The sequence below is a fragment of the Athene noctua genome, chromosome Z (assembly GCF_965140245.1).
Source record: "Athene noctua chromosome Z, bAthNoc1.hap1.1, whole genome shotgun sequence".
Classification (NCBI taxonomy): domain Eukaryota; kingdom Metazoa; phylum Chordata; class Aves; order Strigiformes; family Strigidae; genus Athene; species Athene noctua.
Genome location: NC_134077.1, coordinates 59,585,684 through 59,604,726, shown reverse-complemented (window position 1 = coordinate 59,604,726; position 19,043 = coordinate 59,585,684). Strand labels below are relative to the sequence as shown.

At 39.4% G+C, this 19,043-nt stretch overlaps 1 protein-coding gene across 1 annotated transcript in view; it reads right to left on the bottom strand.

The window, feature by feature from the left end:
• Window positions 1-19,043, bottom strand: part of TMC1 (transmembrane channel like 1) — a 67,882-nt gene that overhangs the window by 40,571 nt on the left and 8,268 nt on the right. Inside the window, exon 4 of the mRNA XM_074933057.1 lies at window positions 13,672-13,812. Within this exon, the coding sequence (XP_074789158.1) occupies window positions 13,672-13,812 (141 nt within the window). The remainder of the gene's footprint in view (window positions 1-13,671; window positions 13,813-19,043) is intronic.

Below are 19,043 nucleotides of genomic sequence, written 5' to 3'. Positions count from 1 at the left end.
CCAAAAGTCTAAAATTTTGATTAAAAAGATATGGAAGTTAAATAATACCCTGGTGATACAAATATGAAAGGAAGATTTTTAAGATTTTTTTAAAAGGCATAGTGTCAATGGATTAAAACAAACAGATGAGATCAAGAGCATACTAAAATTTCCTCCATTTCATCTAATTTTCATTTATAGGTATGACTTTCATGGGTGTCTTTACTGAGAAAATGTGCCCTAAAGGCTAAATATCCTGATCTAAAACACTGGAAAAAAGACTAAGACTTCTTAGCTGTCAGTGTATGCACAAAACTCTATAATTATTTTGTCATCACATTAGATGAGTACAAAGCATTGTATATTATATTAGGTATTACACTATGCACTTGGGAAAAGCTTGACTATTGGGAAAATGTTAATTTGATGCACATCTCTTCAGAAGCGCTACAGATAAATTCACTGAGTGAAGCTAATTATCATGCTTATATCTTCTGCTCACATATTTTATGTAACTAAGCAAAAAGATTGTGTTAAACTGCAAAATCTGACAATGGCATTGACAGAATAGTGGTGTATTTGTAATAAAGTATAATTAAAATTATGTGTAAAGAAGGCTGTTAACCATGTCATAATTTCTCTTACCTCATGGTTAAAAATCTCAACATCTTTAAAAATAATCCATATTTTTAGTAACTGCAAATGGTTAGGGTGATCTTCATAGTATCATCTGAAGACCTATCGAAACTTTTCCACACTAGACACCCATTATGGCAGTCTCTTTAACTCACAGTACCAAGGCTCTGTACAGCTTTTTGTTTCTACGCTTCCCAAGCTGGTGCAAAATTGAACTACTGAATTTAGCTTCCACTCTTTGAGAGCTTCCCTTCTTTGAGAGTCTTCTAAGCACTGTCACATTCCAAGTGCTCACACCTAAACCCAGTTGCTGAAGCATCAGGACTAGCACCAGTTCGCCTGACCTCCACAGGAGTTCAACATGCCTTTTCCCACCACCTGAGATCCTGTTTGGTCCTTTAAAGATGCAGGCTGGCAGAAGCAAAAAGCTATACACGATGACATGAATCCAAATCTGATTACTCTTTATTTTCTTTTCCCTGTGACACAAGGCATGCACAGATTTGGATAAAAACATTAAAATAACCAGCCACCACCCCAGCCACACATCCCACCTATTCACCACTTCAGAGTGTTTCTTGGGGATTGAGTCGGTATCTTTTTAAGGCTCTAGATCACTTATTATCAGTTCTGTACCTCTGGATCACATTTGTATTCTGGATTTTGGAATCTGATCTTTCTGCATGTTAGCTAACTTTGACTCTGATTGAGCCTTCATTATTTTTCAAGCCACTATGAGTCCTTCAGAGATTTTTTTGGCTCAACATTCTTTCATTTTGTTTATCAGAAAATTCTACTCTTAAATGTCAGTGATCTCATAAGTCAGAGAAAAGAGATTGTTTCAGCTTCAGGAAACAGGTGTCCAAGACTCCCTTTTAAATCCATGTCCTCAGGTTTTAAAATCGTTTCACTTGTCAGGAGATGTAAGGTAGTCCTAACACCAGATGGCAGCTTCCTCTTAAACTCCGCAGTCAGCACTGGAGCAGTATCATATAAGCAGCCAGAAACAATAAACTGGACATGTACCAATCTCCCACATCAGAGTATGGTATTCTGGATTTAAGAGGAAAATCTTCTACCAGTTCTGTCACTAGGTAATTCAAGCATTTGAGTTTGTTCATGAAAAATTACTGAAATCAAAACCTACAGAGTTGTAAAAACCCTGTTCTTTCAGTCACTAATTAAGTGCACTTATGGTGTAGAATATTAAGATTTCAAGTTGTAGGTTGTTGGTTTTGGTTTTTTTTTATAGTGAAACAATGTTAGAAATTTAAGGGGATAGTATGAAAACAACCACTAACACATAAAAACTCCCTCCATAGCAGATATGAACATATTTTGCATCTGTAGCTGAACACAGAACTTTTTCACAAACATCTTCTGCTATAAAACTAAGCTAAGCCAAAACATGAATGAACTTTCCACAATAAAAGCCATAAAAAGATTTATTTTAAACTCATAATCTGTGGCTTCTTTCTCACATTAATCCATGCCTTCTGTTCACTTGTTGAAATATCTCTTTACAAGGTTTCCTAGGGAAAAAAAAAAAAAAAAAATCTTATCCCTCTCTGCCTCCTGGACTCTCCATCAACAATCTTTCAAGAGTGTTAGTAGTATTTGAGCTTTTTATCCAAGACAAATCAAAACATTGCTTTTTGAAGGTCTGAATCTCCAGATTTAATGCTGCTGACTTTCCTGAATGCTTCCCTGGGTTTTACTTTGCCAGTGACTGAGGATTTCTTTCTCCTGCATCCCTCCTTCCCCAAAATTGTGCTGCTCCAGTGTGTGCTGCTTACAGAACCACTATAAACCACCCTAAATGTTACTGCTTTATAATCTGGCGTTTTTTTCAGATTTTCACTCCACTGGCCTACATTGGACAATGTTCATCAGTGCAGCAGAAACAAACCAGATGATGATCTGATACCAGTTACTGGGTGATTACACATGCAGTCAACTAAGTTACACATGCAAGACTGGAGCACACAACCAGTTAGATCCATGCATGTACAATATTTGCAAAGCTACTTTCATGTTTCATGTAAGAAGTATGAAGCAATTCCTTTCATTTTTTTATATATTGCTTTTCTGTACTTATAAATTTGTTGTACAAATCTTGAAAAAAATCAACTAAGTCCAAATGGTGGACTTACAGTACTATTTTAGTTTTTCATTTACATTTTCATTCTAGTCTAGCCATGATACACTGTATTCTTTGGAATTAATAGGACTTTTGGCATTAATGCATATTTCACATTGACCATGACATGATGTTTCAAACATTCATTAAAAACTGTGGCTATTAATATTTCCCATTCTTGTGAAGTAAAAACCAAATTGTCACATAGTTACTAACTGTTACCCAGTTAATAAAAAAGAAGCACGTTATGTGGCCAAAAGAGTTGTAGTGAATGGAGTTCAATCCAGTTGGTGGGCAATCACAGGTGGTATTCCCCAGGGCTCAGCACTGGGGCCACTCCTGTTTAACATCTTTATCAATGATCTGGACAAGGGGATCGAGTGCACCCTCAGTAAGTTTGCAGACAGCACCAGGATGGGCGGGAGTGTTGATCTGCTCGAGGGTAGGAAGGCTCCACAGAGGGATCTGGACAGGCTGGAGTGATGGACTAAGGCCAGTTGTATGAGGTTCAACAAGGCTAAGTGCCGGGTCCTGCACTTGTGTCACAACAACCCCACACGTTAGAGGCTTGGGGAAGAGTGGTTGGAAAGCTGCCCAGCGGAAAAGGACCTGGGGGTATTAGTTGACAGTCAGCAGAACATGAGCCGGCAGTGTGCCCAGGTGGCCAAGAAGGCCAATGGTATCCTGGCTTGTATCAGAAATAGTGTGTCCAGCAGGGCTACAGAAGTGATCATCTCCCTGTACTCAGCGAGGCCACACCTCGAATACTGTGTTCACTTTTGGGCACCTCACTACAAGAAAGACATTGAGGCACAGGATCACATACAAAGAAGAGCAATGGAAGTGGTGAAGAGCACAAGTCTTACATGGAGCAGCTGAGGGAACTGGGGTTGTTCAGCCTGGAGAAAAGGAGGCTCAGGGGAGATCTTATTGCTCTCTACAACTATGTGGAGGGAGGCTGTAGCAAGGTGGCTGTCCATCTTTTCTCCAAGTAACAAACAACAGGACAAGAGGAAATGGCCTAGAGTTGTGTTAGAGGAGGTATAGATTGGATATCAGAAAAAATTTCTTCACCCAAAGGGTTGTCAAGCATTGGAACAGGCTGCCCACAGAAGTGATTGAGTTACCATCCTTGGAGGTATTAAAAGATGTGTAGATGTGACACTTAGGGAAATGGTTTAGTGGTGGACTTGGCAGTGTTAGGTTAACGGTTGGACTCGATGATCTTAAGGATCCTTTCCAACCTAAATTATTCTTGATTTTGTGATGATTATGCAGTTGAAAGAAATGAAATCTTCTTTTTTAAAATAAATTATTTTTTAAAAGAAAAGAGTGTAAAACTTCTTCCACTCTTGGAATAAATTAAATCAAGTTACCTTTGATGTTCTACAAGCATGTCGTTACCTTTCGGTGTGTTGTGGATTTCACCAATAACATTCTAAATAACATTTCCATACCCCTCAATTAGAGACTAAGTCTTACAAGGGAACTCCACCACATGCAAACATACAGAGGAGTTATTAAGTGCCCCACAGCAGCCTATCTGTTAGCTGCATCCATTAATATTCACATGACTTAAATATCTTAATTGTTAGTTAGATGCAAATCTCAATAACTTGATTCTATGAAAAATTCCCACCACAGTTTCAATTAAATATTAGGAAAGTAAATTCATTGCAGAAGCACAGTTTGAAAGGGGCCTATGGGTAATGAGGCAGAAACATGTGAGCAGTTATATGCAAGGAAGTAATACAGAAACCATAACTACCAGACAGTGCTGGAGCCATCAAACAGAATATGTTTTCCTTCACCTCCTCAGCTCTTCTTCCCTCACCAGCTCTGCAGCAGATTAGTCCCAACATGTTACTCACGACCTCTGATTAGTATGTTAAGGAGACCTTTCCCTGACTTCTACTTAAGCTTCCTGGCTTTAAAGGTTCAGCAATGACTTGGTACCATTCAGTCCAGGAACAGGCTTGCAACATCCTTTCCATACTCTTTTTTTTAAATACAAAAGAGTAACACATACTCTTTTTTTAAATATAGTCCAATATGTTATTTAAATTTCTACTACCCTGATGTCTGAACTGTCTCACCAAAAGACCTCTATTTGTACATCCCTGCAGACTTTTGCCGCACTTTGTCCTTTTCTCCATTTCTTTTGTGCTAAAAATAAAATGCGAGGACAGGAATTAAGCACTAAAAAGTAGTCCAAAAGCCACAGAACTCTTTTAGAAACCACAACAACCAAACTCACATACATATATATGCATGCCTACTTGGAAGTAATGCAACTTCACTAACATGAGGACGTGTCAAAACCAACGCAGAGCGACAAAACTGAGCTTTGTAATCACTGGTATCATGTGTTATAGGTAAATTACCTATATCACAAGATAGGCCAAAGTGTGCTCCGTTATCTAACTGTGAATTTAAAGAAGCTTCAGTGAAACCTTATTAATTGAATTACAGACACAAGGAACTAATAAATGTTGCATCGGGCCAGGCATTATTGTCCCAGAGAAGTCTGAGTTAATTATTAATACTAGGTGTGGAGTTACAGCTTCCAAAGTGCTAGGTGTATGGTACTTAGGGCACTTCACTGTTGCAGAAAGAGGATGTATTACAGCTCTCAGAGGTTGTTGCTAATGAATAGGATTCAAATGGATTTCTCACATTTTTCAGTAACGGTTCAGAAAGGTTTCAGTCTCCAAGATCTAAAAGCTCATTAAAAAAAATGTCATATTAATATTGGTCACCAAGGACCTCTCCAAGTCCTAAAAAGAGGTTAAAAACTGATTGCAAAACAATGGTTGTCAGGCACAGCTCACTTGAAAAGCAGTTCAGCAGTAATAATGGGCAAGTTATAGTGTTATTTAATACCCAGCTGGCCTCCAGGATATCCAGGCTGGCCTCAAGGACTGCCAGTATGTCCACAGTAAGAGAGACAAAATACTGATTCATTGGACTATAGAGAGCACATTGAAACATGAGAAATTTCTACCATCCCACACATGCACCTTACATATCTTGGAGTTTTGTATGGTTATAAAATATTCTGTTTCCAATTCATCTGTGTTGATGGGTAATCTAAGTCCTATAATAAAATAAATCATGCTAAAAAAATACTGAAAAATTGTCACATTATATTCTGTCCCTGGTAGACAAAGAGAAGACTGCTCTGCTCTGCTCTGCTCTGTTTTTCTTAGAAGAAACAAAAAGTTGTCATGGATCTCTTTATGTTCTGTATTTAACTGGAAGTCCTAAGCCTGACTTTTTACTTTATATATATATATATATATATATATATATATTCATTTCACTTGTTTTGTAAACTACTGTTGGCACATTTCTGTATTCTCATATTCAATTCTCTTATTATATGGTACCACAATAAGTTTTGATGATGGATATAAACTACATAGCTGTTAATAGTCTTTGCTATTTTATAGCCCAAAACTTTGGCTATCTAAAGTGTTATGTGCGCTAACAAGAGGAGTGAGATTAGTACACCAGAGGCAAACAGAGCAGCATAGCTTTTAAACCTTCCCCTTTCCTTCCTATCTGTACAAAACCCAATCAGGAGAATGCACAGACAGGGATGAAGTCCCCAAAATCAGACTGTCAGAAATAAATTGGGAAACTCTGGAGGTTTTCCAATTTGCCACAGCTGAATCTGTGGCCCGTGAGGTTGGGGTTTTTTGTATGTCTTTCTAATCCAAAAACCTTTTCAGATGTTCATCCTCCTCTCTAAATGTCAGTCTTGCAGGCAATGATTGGTGGTCGTTATCATCTGATGGCTCTGCAGGTAATTTTGTGCTGGCCTGTCAAAAGGAAATTTTGTGCAGGCAGTGTCAAGAAGAAAAGTACAAATTCTCATCTCCCATAGAAAAGGCACAACAATAGTACTCACAAACCACATAAACCAGTGGAAGGAAAATGAAAAGAATAATAAGGAGAATATTTGTCCTGGAAACAAGAAAAAGTCTGGACTCCAGCCACACTCATGCTCTCAACAGCATGGACCACTATGTCCCCAGCCTGCAGCCTAACATGTCTATTGCATAAGTCCTGAAAGAGTGGTGATGCTGTTTCCTGCATAACATCTTTTCATTTTTCTCTGTGGTTTCTTCCTCGATTTTTTCACATCTCCAGACCTGTAAAGAACTGACCATGATGTCAGGTGCGGTTAGAGTCTGACAGGGCTGATACAGCACAACTTCAAGCCAGAGAGAGACACTGCAGCAGAGCAGTATCCTCAGTTACAGTTCTTCAGATAATAATCAGAGGCTATTTGAAATGCATCTTTCTAGATACAGGGATGTAAATTAGAAATTAGAGCTGATCTAATTTACCATTGCAGCTCTATTAAGAATGTCATTTCAGCAATGAGTATCTCAGGTTTTGACAGAGGCATTTTCTACAGAGCAGCTAGTTCTGCATCTGTGTTCAAAAATTATTGTTCATTCCTGTATTTTCAGAACAAAACAATGAAGGAAAAGATGAACTATTTTACAAAGTAGACACTAGAGCTAACTAGAAATCATCTTTTGCACCTTATACTTTTTAAAGCTATGACAAAGCCCTCCCACCAGAGAAATTGGTTTTGAGTCATCAAAGTGAGAGAGTTGTCCCGTCTTGAAAATGCTTTAGCAAAATGTTTCAACAATTTAAATGTTCTTATCACTTTTTTAAAAAGACAGAATTTAGTGGAAATTAAATCTTTCCCTAAAAATTTTTTGTTCTGACAAATTAACACTTCTTTTAAAAAGGGTTATATTTGGAATGAAAAGTCCTAATCAATCCTAATATTCACTTTTCAAAATAATATGAGAAAAGCATATTTTTTGGTCTTACTTTGTCACAAATACGTAAAAAATCCTTGAGCATTCCTGGGGAGCATTTTTTTTCATTCTTGGAAAAAAAATAGGTGCTAATAGAGAAAAAAAACAGAAAAGTGGGGTTTGGTACACAGTAAAGAACATTTCTCATAATGCTGAGAAGAAATATACAATGAAATAGCTCTCTATTGTTGAGAAGAAGCTGGAAGACAAAGAATAGTGAAATTTCTTCTTTTACATCTATGAAGATAGGCTGCTTCTTTTTTTTCCTTGTACATCCCATAATATTCTGAAACCTGCACAGGTGAAGAAGCAGATGACAGGGAAATACCAATAATAATTGTTGACCAAAAGTTTCAACAGTAAGAGATGACAATAAAATAGTATTCAAAAGTCACATTATTGATTTGAGTTTAAGGCACTTAAAGCCATTGTGTGTACATTTTCCACATGTACAAGAATAATGTCAATATACCAGACTGAAGTTTCTGGTATAAATCTTAAATAACTTGTTAAAATACAAAACAAATACATAGATACCCTAAAATGTGCTGATATAGGAGCTTCTCTATTGTTATAACTACAATCATAATAGAGCACCCATTGATATTTCTTATTTTAAGCAGCAGCTCGGTTGAATTTAGGCTCCAAAGAGTGAATTACATAACCAGGGCTCTAGGAAACTTAGTCTATGACTGTATTTTTGTATGTAAATGATTGGGGTTTATTTTTTCAGAGGTACTGAGTGCTTCCAAATTCCATAATTTTAATCTAAGAAGCTAAACACAGATTTAAATGCCTATATCTCAGCACATAAATTTAAAAACATGAGCAAATTTTAGGTTTTAGCTTTTATTTTTTATTTTAGATGTTTGCTGGATTTATGTGTTTTGTCTGCTAAGATATGCATGACTCTGTACAGAATGGACAATCTGAAATTGCCAGGAATAAAAAGTGATGATATTTGGAATCTTATTTGACAGAGAAATATAGTAATATAAGTTAATTCCTCAGTTATTAAAAATAAACTCAAAATAAATAAACTAATCTGAAGAACAATCATCTGCTCTTGGAATACACATTTTTCCAGGGTAAATTAGCTGATAATATGTTTCCAGGCCTACCTCAGAGACGACTGTAGCAAAGCATAGAAAAAAACCCTCATTGTCACAAACTAGCGTAAGAGCACATTGATGCATTTTTTTACTAAAATAAACCTTCTGATACCAGCAAATAAAATTGAATACACGTCTAGTCTCCCAGTCTAGATTGTTGATTAATGTTGAAAGTTGATAAACGAATGGACTTTCAGGTAGAATTGCTTCCCATGATGATGTACAAGGACCACTTCACCCTGAATATGAGTAAGGAAATCGTTAAGATAAAAAAGCAGATAACCACGATGAGATTTTGAAAACTCACTCTTGGCTTAATTGAGAAAGCCCACCTGCTGTGGTTTGAGCCCATCTCCTTACCCCCCAGCACTAGGAAAGAAGAAAGCAATAGGCCCAGAAGACTGAGATAAGGTTAGGGAGAGATGACCAAATCCTTTAAGGCACAGGCAAAAAATGGACTTGTTGGGTGAAGGAAAAAGGAACATAAATTAAATACAGACACTAACAACAACAGACAGAGTAGGACCATAGGAAGCATTACCACATCCTTCAAACACCTTCACCCACCCCTCCCTTCTTCCCGGGCTCAGTTTTTCTCCCATATCGCTATGTCCTCCTCCCCAGCAGCGCAGGGGTCAGGGAGTGGGGGCTGTGGTCAGTCCTGCCGCTTCTTCCACCTCAGGGGAGGGGAACTCCTGGCATTCCTGCCCTGTTCCAGCGCAGCCCCCCTCTCACAGGAGACAGTCCCCCACAAACCAGCTCCGACACGAGTCACTCCCACGGGCGTGTGGGTCACCCCCACGTGTGGCAATCCTCCCAGCGCTGAACTGCAACAGCGGGGGCTTCTTCCCACAGGGTCCCGGCCTTCTTCTGGTGCAGTCACCTGTCCCGGCGTGGGGCCCCCCACAGCTGCGAATCAGCATCTGCTCCACCGTAGACCCCCATGGGTGGCAGGGGGCGGCCCTGCCATCTCACCAGGGGATACAGGGGAGCCTCTGCTCTGGTGCACACACACCTCCCCCCTTCTACTCTGTTCTTCCAATGACCTCGGTGTTCACACAGATGTTCTCCTCACAACTCCTCCTCAAACTCCTTCAAAGTTCCCCTTCTTAAATATGTTATTCCAGAAACACAGCTAATTGGTCCGGCCTTGGTGCAAAGACAAGTCCAACTTGGAGCCAGAGGGAGCTTTGAGAAGCTTCTCATAGGGGCCACCTCAGTAGACCCCTCCCCTGCTACCAAAAAACCCCACCACTCACTCAAAACAGAACACCATCTCAGAGAATAAAAAAAGCACAGTAGTTTAGCATCACTGAGGATGACTATAAGAACTCATGCAATCACAAGCATTTCAAGGAAACATATATTTTTAAGGCCAGAAAAGATTAATATTTCCACTCCCTCTGACCTGAAAAGGATGATAACAGGCAGCAGACATCCACTGAGGGGCTTCTGATTCAAACCCATAACTATTGGCTGACCTAAAACATATCATGTGAAAAGCTGCACATCTGATTTAGAAGCTTCTACCTGTAGTTAGCAGCATTTACCCCCACAAAAAATATATTTCCCAGTTATCATTGAAAACATCTTTTTTACAGTGTCATATAGGAAAACTGAAACAGCTGATGTTAATCATAGAATCATAGAACAGTTTGGGTTAGAAGGGATCTTTAAAGGTCATCTAGTCCAACCCCCCTGCAAGGAGCAGAGAAATCTTCAACTAGTTTAGGTTGCTGACAGCTCTATCCAACCTGACCTTGAATGTTTCCAGGGATGACGCATCTACAACCTCTATGGGCACCCTGTTTCAGTGTTTTACTACCTTCATTGTAAAAAATTTCTTCCTTATACCGAGTCTGAATATACCTTCTTTTAGTTTAAAACTACTACCCCTTGTCCTATCACTACAGGCCCTACTAAAAAGTCTGTCCCCATCTTTCTTATAAGCCCACTTTAAGAATTGAAAGGCTTCAGTAAAGTCTCCTGGAGCTTTCTCTTCTCCAAACTAAACAACCTCAACTCTCTCAGCTTTTCCTTATAGGAGAAGTGTTCCAGCCCTCTGATCATTTTTGTGGACCTCTTCTGGACCTGCTCAAGCAGGTCCATGTCTTTCTTGTACTGAGGACTCCAGAGCTGGACACAGTACTCCAGGTGGGGTCTATCAAGAGTGGAATAGAGGGGGAGAATCACCTCCCTCGACCTGTTGGCCACACTTCTTTTGATGCACCCCAGGATGTGGTTGGCTTTCCATGCTGCAAGCACACATTGACAGCTCATGTCCAGTTTTTCATCCACCAGTACCCCCAAGTCCTTCTCTGCAGGCCTATCCTCAATCTCTTCATCCCCCAGCCTGCACTGATACTGGGGGTTGCCTCTATCCATGTGCAATGCCTTGCACTTGGCCTTGCTAAACATTATGTAGTTCATAGGGACCCTCTATTTGAGCTTGTCCATGTCCCCCTGAATGGCATCCCGTCTCTCAAGCGTGCCAACTACACCACTCAGCTTGGTTTCATCTGCAAATTTGCTGAGGGTGCACTTGTTCCCATGCTCTGTGTCACTGATGAAGATATTAAACAGTACTGGTCCCAATACAGACCCCTGAAGGACACCACTCATCAGTGATCTCCATACAGACATTGAACCATTGACCACTAACTCTCTGGATGCAACCATCCTGTCAATTCTTTACCCACCAAACAGCCCATCTGTGAAATCCACATCTCTACAATTTAGAGAGAGGGATGTTACTGGGGTCCATGTCAAAGGCCTACAGAAGTCCAGATAGATGACATCCATAGTTATTCCCTTGTCTGCTGATGTAGACACTCCATCACAGAAGGCCACTACGTTGGTCACGCAAGACTTGCCCTTGGTGAAGTCATGCTGGCTGTCTTGAATCACTTCCATGTGCCTTAACATAGCCTCTAGAAAGATCTGTTCCATGATCTTCCCAGGTACAGAGGTGAGGCTGAAAGTTTAATAGTTCCCAGGGTCCTCCTTTCTACCCTTTTTGAAAATAGGTGCCATGTTTCCCTTCTTCCAGTCACTGTGGACTTCCCTGACTGCCATGACTTTTCAAATATCACAGACAGTGGCTTGGCAACTACATCAGACAATTCCCTCAGGAGTTGGGATACATCCCATCAGATTCCATATATTTATGTATGTTCACATTCCACAAGTGGTCTCGAACACGATCTTCTCTTGCAGTGGGAGGAATTTTGCTTTCCCAGTCCCTGTCTTGAGTTTCATCCATTCAAGAGGTGTGGGAAAAGAAGTTGCTAAAGAGGCAAAAAAGTTGCTGAGTACCTCAGACTTTTCCTCATCTGTTGTTACCAGTATGCCAGTCATGTTCATTGAGGGCATAGACTTTCTTTGGTCTTCTTTTTCTGGTTGACATACTTATAGAAGCCCTTATTATTCTTCACATCATTTGCCAAGTTCAGCTTCAGCTGGGCCTCAGCCTTCCTGACCTCATCCCTATACAACCAGGCAATGTCCCTGTACTATTCCTAGGATACCTGTCCCTGCTTCCACTGCCTGTCCATCTCCTTCTTGCTCTTTAGTTTGACCAGCAGATCTTGACTCATCCATGCCTGACTGTTGCAGTCCTTCCCTGATTTCTTACACATGAGGACTGAGAGCTCTTGTGCTCTATGTAAAGCGTCCTTAAAGATCTGCCAGCTCTGTTCTGCTCCTTTGACCCTGAGAGCAGTTTCCCAGGGGATCCCATTGGCTAAGTCCTTGAACAGCTGGACGATTGCTTTCCTAAGATTCAGGGTCCTGATTTTACTCTTTGCTTTCCCCATATCCCTCAGGACTACAAATTCCACCATTACATCATCACTGCAGCCCAGGCTGTCTCCAGTCTTGATGCCTCTTATGAGCTCACTTGCATTGGTGACCAGCAGGTCCAGTATTGAATCCCCTCTGGTAGGGCTGTCTATTACCTGGCCTAAGAAGTTATCCTCAGTGCACTCCAGGGGTGTCCTGAATTTCCTACAGCCCTCCATGCTGCTTTTCCTTGCAGATGTCAGGGTGGTTGAAGTCCCCCAGTAGGATGAGAACCTGCAAGCACAATGCCTCCTGCAGCTGGAGTAAGAAGGCTTTGTCAATAGGCTCCCCTTGATTGGGCAGCCTGCAGTAAATGCCTACCACAAAGTTTCCTTTGTTGACTTGGTCTCTAATTCTTACCCATAAACTTTCAATCTGCTCATGGCAATTCTTCAGAGATAGTTCTTCACAATCTATCTATTTCCTGACACAGAGGGCAACCCCCTCACCTCTCCTTCCTCACCTGCTTCTTCTGAAGAGCTTGTAGCCATTGACCGCAGTACTGGGACTCATCCCACCAAGTGTCACTAATTGCAGCTTTCAGCTTTCTAGCAGCACAATGGCCTCCAGCTCCTCCTGTTTGTTGCCCATGCTGTGTGCATTGGTGTAGAGGTACCTCAGCAGGGCTGTCGGCTGTGTTAGAGGAACAACATGTTCCTCCTTTTTAGAGGAACACACCTTAATTCCTTTGAAGTATTTCCCCTGTGTTTCCCCTGTTGTATCCTATTATCTCAGGAGTCTCTGGCTTCTCTGTAAGACTTCAAGTGTTTTCCAGTGTACCCAGCACATCAGGCTGAGGGCCTTCACCAGCACCTTGTCTCTCAAACTTTGGTGCATGGCAAGCCCTGGGAGACCCTGTTTTTATCACCTTCCTCCTTCAAGTCTAGTTTAAAGCTCTGTCAGGCAGGCCCACTAGCTCATGAGCAAAGACCCCGTTTCTCATTTGAGAGAATAAAGAATAGAATCTCATCCAACACAATTTACCTCCACTTTCTGTGAAAGCACATCCTGGGAAATACAGATTAGAGTTGGTTTGAAATTAATTATGTCAGTAGGTATAGAAACACAGTTCAAAGTGCAAAGAAGGATGCATATATTAATTACATATATCAAACCATACTTCAGGACAGACAACTTCTTTTTCATCTTCCATGGCTTGTTTCGTAGTGTGGCGATTAGTTTCTTTTTTTCTTCTACCTCTTCTTTCAGCTTGGCCAATTCCTCCTCTGTAATTGGCTCCTCCTCAGAGTCAGAATCAGAGCTTTAAACAAAAGCAGAAAGAAAAACTATCACCAAAACTCAGAAAGGAGAGAAGTTTTCACTGAAGCACATACTGGGTGTTAATTCTCGTTAACTCTGAGACCTAGATAAATGCCTTCACTGTTGCACAGAAGGGAGGACACTGTTCGCTTGGACTTGTTATTAACTCTAGTATGAAAGGCAAAGCCTGCACATGAAGTGCACAGCTGCAGCTGAATGATCACTACACCCAGAGGATCCCATGGAGACTGGGCATCACTCTGGGGAAGTATCTGACAAACACAGATTGTTTCTGTAGGAGTAACCAACCTCCTAAGAGTTCAAGTCAAACTCACAATGGATGAGGATGCTACAACTGCAGCCATACAATTTAACTTGTTCACTCCATTTCAGTGTGCCACAACAAAAAGGAGACACCACAGCCACAGCAGAGACAAATTTAAACACCAGATGACAGCCCATCCAATGATCAAGGCAGTAACATTTCAGAGATAGGAAAGATTCAAAGTCACATTGCAGCAAGGCTGTGATGTGTCCTAGCACTTGGAATAAGCAGATGCAATAGTAATGGCATCTCCAAATGCATTTGGTTTGTAATCTGAACTTCTTATCCATGCACTGGTTTGTAGTATCTTTAGAAAGCATTGCTGATTAAAGCAATGTCCACTTTCCTAAAACCTGAATAGATAACCTCTTCTGTGAGCAAACTTACATCTCATAGAATGGCATATTGCAGTTCATTAGCAACAGGTGTTCCCTCTCCTTATGGCAGCAAAGAGGAAAGTGATAGAAAGCAAATTATTAGATTGTGACTTCCTGCCCTAAAAAGCTGACAGTGATGACTACCAGTAAGTGAGGTCTTAGTAAAAGCAGCTTAATGCATTTCTATTTGTTTCTCACTGTGTTTTCTTTTGCCTTTTATTTTCCTTCTGTTTTGAATGTTTTAAAATGTATGGCAGGGTTTCTTTAAATACTTTCCTAGTTTGTTTTGGGAACAGTACATTCAGACTTTATCAAGCAAGCAGTTTTCAGACTGTTTTGCTTATAATTCACCTTTCTGAGAGTTTGATATTCAAAATCTGATGTTCAGAGCTCAGTGCTTCACTACTTAAGTCATCTAATTGTATAACTTCTATCCTCTGGATAATTAAAGAATTACAAATTATTTCTTCTACCAAAACATATAATACAGCTGTAGTTAAAGACTTCTGTGACATAAAGAAAAAAATATTTTTTCAGTAAAAACATATACGAGTTTCAAAACAAACATATAAAACAAAAGCAAAATTTTTTTTGCTACACAACAAAATACAAATTTCTTATTGGTCATCTACCTTTAGTTTTCATGAAACACACATCATTATATTGCTACAGAGGATCAGTTTAAAAATTTCAGACACACAGGAGTAATTTAGGTAAGGAAAGAAAGAGACTCATACTTCTCAGATGCTCTTCTATCAAAGATTCAAATGATATTTATTGAAAAGACTGTCGCATTAGAAAGTTGAATCCATCAGCCATGAATTTTCAGACTTCATGTGATAACAAGCAGTGCCAAAGAAAACATAATTCTACAGAAAGACTGCTACTGAACACTAGACATATTTAGTGTTATTCCAGTATTGCCACAAACAAGTGAAGAACTGTATGAAAATTTAAGTCAAATGGATGAAGGTCAATAAAAAGTTTTATGCATATAATTTTGAGGCATTATAATGTAAAGGGAGGAACAGAAGGATTAAAGGAGTCTAGTTTTAAGAGAGCTTTAAATCTGTAGTTAAAATCAGCTACTTTGCATTTTACAAAGCAGACAGCAACATGCCCAGTACTGAGGATTTCCTGTGGCAGAAGATTGCTGGGCTTTGCAAAAATGGAAACATGGGTTTATGACACTGCAGTGAGAGTGGTGGGAAATATGAGTGGCATGTGCTAGTGCAATGAACTTAATGAGGAAAGGAAACTGTGCAGAACACAAGAAGTAAAGTAGGGATAATATTTGCTCTTGTGCCCATTGCCCACTACTGTTTCATTTGTCTTTGCAAACATGTTTCATATTTCATTTTTCACTTTGCTTTGGGACCAGAAAAATAATAAAAATTCAAAATTTCTAAGCACTGTTAAGAAATTAGTATTTTGAAGAGTGTTCACACTACACAGTCAACCTTTATACAGTTACAGCACTTTTTTCCTTTAACTTGAGTGGTTGTAATCTATGAGATTCAAGCCAGGAATTCTCTCTTCTGCAACTGAAAGTCTTAGCCTTTCATGAAAGGTTATGATGATTCATACATCTGAGGGCCAGAAGGGTTCACTCTCTAAATAATTTCACATCAAGCCCCCATCTTCCTTGGTTCCAATTCAAGGCATATAGTGCATCTTTTCCTAAGTCAGTAGAGCTCTTGAAATTAATGGTGCTTCCTTAAATCACACACATAAGGAACCTGCTCATACTATTCATCTGTGTTTTGGTTTTATACCCATATTATACATCTGTGTTTTGGTTTTAGCTTCATCTCCTCTCTACGGATGTAATCTACTTTTCTCATGATTTTTGTAAAAGCCATTTTATAGCTGTAAAAATAAGATGAAAATGTTTTCTTGGAGCTTGGATGTTTTCGGGGAAAATACTGGTAGGACTTTTAGAGTCTAGAGTGAAGAGTGAATAAATTTGACTCCATTTCTTCCTAGGTTTCAGCAATCTTTCTACTAGTAAAAAGTTGCAGTGCCTGTGCTGCCTTAATCTTCCATGTACATCTGGACTTCTGTATAAACTTTATATTCTTGAGTAATCCTACTAAAAATCAGTTGATTTGCTGACATATAGAGCTATACAGTAAAAACAGAAATTGCACAGTCTAGGCAGAAATTAAAATTCCCTCTCTGAGGATTTGTAGCTCAAGTGACTGTATAAGGTTTCTAAGACCAATCAGTCACAATTAGACAAGCCTGTAAACAACAAAATATCTTTTCAACCTAGGAACATCATAGATCTTCACAGTGAGACAATAAGGAGCAATTTATCGTGAATATTTTTGGGATGATGAATAGGAACAGAACAGAGCAGGCTCTCCTCAAACCTTCATTCACAGGTAACAGTCAGCCACATCAAAAACCGATAGCATCTAAATGCAGATTTAAAACTCACCCAGGAATCACTACTTTCAAAACTCACCATAGAATTACCCTGTGAAACTCACTCCAAAAACTAGCAGAGATCAAAGTAATCAAGTTAAAAAAAAAAATAAAATAAAATAAAATCAACAGAGTTCATCTAAGATTTTCTTATGTCCTTTATGTAGAAAAATTAGGGCATAAAGAGGTTTTCCTGATTTAGATGAAAAGTAGAGGGGAGGAAGAGGGTAACAGCAGCAGATTCTACTGACTTGTACTGTAACCTAGTCAAAAAGGGCAATATATGGAGAATTTAGGAAAATACAGAATGACAACAGCAAATACAATATTAACTCCTCGTGGAATAATATCACATTAAATTTTACTTTTCGACTCAGGGATTTTTTTCATTTTTTTCTTTCTCAACTTCTTATTTTACCCTTATGCTTTTTCAAGGTGAAATATCTTGGCAATTTAAAAAAACTACATAAGCAAGATATACGTTTAAACAGTACGTAACATTTTTTGTGACAGATTCTCATGGACTTGCTAGACAGGCTATATTTCTATGCTGCCACCCTTCTCTTTGTCTTAAAGATTTGTAAATCCTTTATCTAAATCACAGCTGAACTGATCACCAGCCTAGTTTCATTTGGTTTTACATTAATTGTGTTTTTCTTTAAAAAATATTACTCTATTTATTACTCTGTAAACATGTGAACTGGTCTTAAAAATCTAAAAACATAATGTTCCTGAGGTACCTTGCACAGCATCCTCAGTTTTTCCTCAGATGTTATGCTTACTACTTCAAGAAAAACATCTTGATCCAAGCAGCAACTTCTAATTATTTCACCCAATCATGTGTATTTTAATGTTAAGTACTTTGGAAGACAACAACAAACCTTGTGCCCTTATTCAGTTTTATATTTTCAGTGGTCTTTTTTTAATTATCACTCAGTAAATGTTTACAATGGAAGACAATAATAAGCAAAGAACACAGACTGATACATGCAGGGTACAGGAAATTACACAGAGTATAATTTGCACCACAGTTGAAAGCCAGCACAAAGAAAGATTTTAGGCATTTTTGTAGGGAAAGGAAATGAAGTAGAAGTATATTGAAATGGGATCATGGACAAATTAATGCAACAGCGTGTCTCACTATTTTTTTCTTTCCTCTGACTGTTGTACTCTTGAGTGATGCCTTTGAGAACACAAACAGCTGTCACAAGTGCTGAATGGGGGAAGGGGAAACTCTCCCTCTCTACTGAGATAAGCATGTCTAGCTCCATTTACTCCATTATACAACATTCCCAGGGGGTGTTTCCTTTTAATAGCACAAGAAGGGACAGGGAGCAAGAGAATGCCAGGATGGCAGAAAAATACAAAATCATTTTCTGAAATGCTTCGTGTCAGTGGGGTCCTCTTGCATTAAAAGCTTCGGAAAAATGAACAATAATATTTCAGAGGGAGTGAGTGGGAGACTGACAGAAAAATCCCATCTCGGTTCTTGGTTCCGCATTCTTGAAATTTTGGCACTGATCTTTTATAAAAAGCTGGCTCAAACCTTGCTGGGAAACAAAAACTTGATCTTATGAAAAGTGTCAAAACTTTAGTTCTGCGCTGGAAATCAAACTAGACCTCAGGGTTTTGGAGGGTTATCAGACCTTGGTATTCGGGGGATTTTAGTTTGGGGAATGGAAAAAGCAAGAGAGATCTCACCTGTTATCAACCCTCTGTGTCATTTTCTCCCCTCCTCTGTCACTTTCACTCCCTTTCTCCAGAGAATGGCTCATAAACCTAGGATATTTAACTACAAATACAGTAACCCTGGTTTGAGTTCCTGTTCTGCTTGACCAGATTTGACCTAAACCTCACAGCATCAGTAGTCCCAGAAGGACTTGGCTGAACATTTCCTGAGGTCCTGCCCTGGACCTGTGACAAACCTCTGACTTTGTTCCACTGAAGTGGATATGACTCTGTGGAATGTTTCCATTTCACTCAGCCAGCATTTCCTCACTGCAGGAAAAAAAGTATTTGTGCAGCTCTATTTGGGCTGCAAAGAGTAAGGGAGTGATAATGACTCTCAGTATTTTACAGCTATAAATGAAAGCAGGTTTT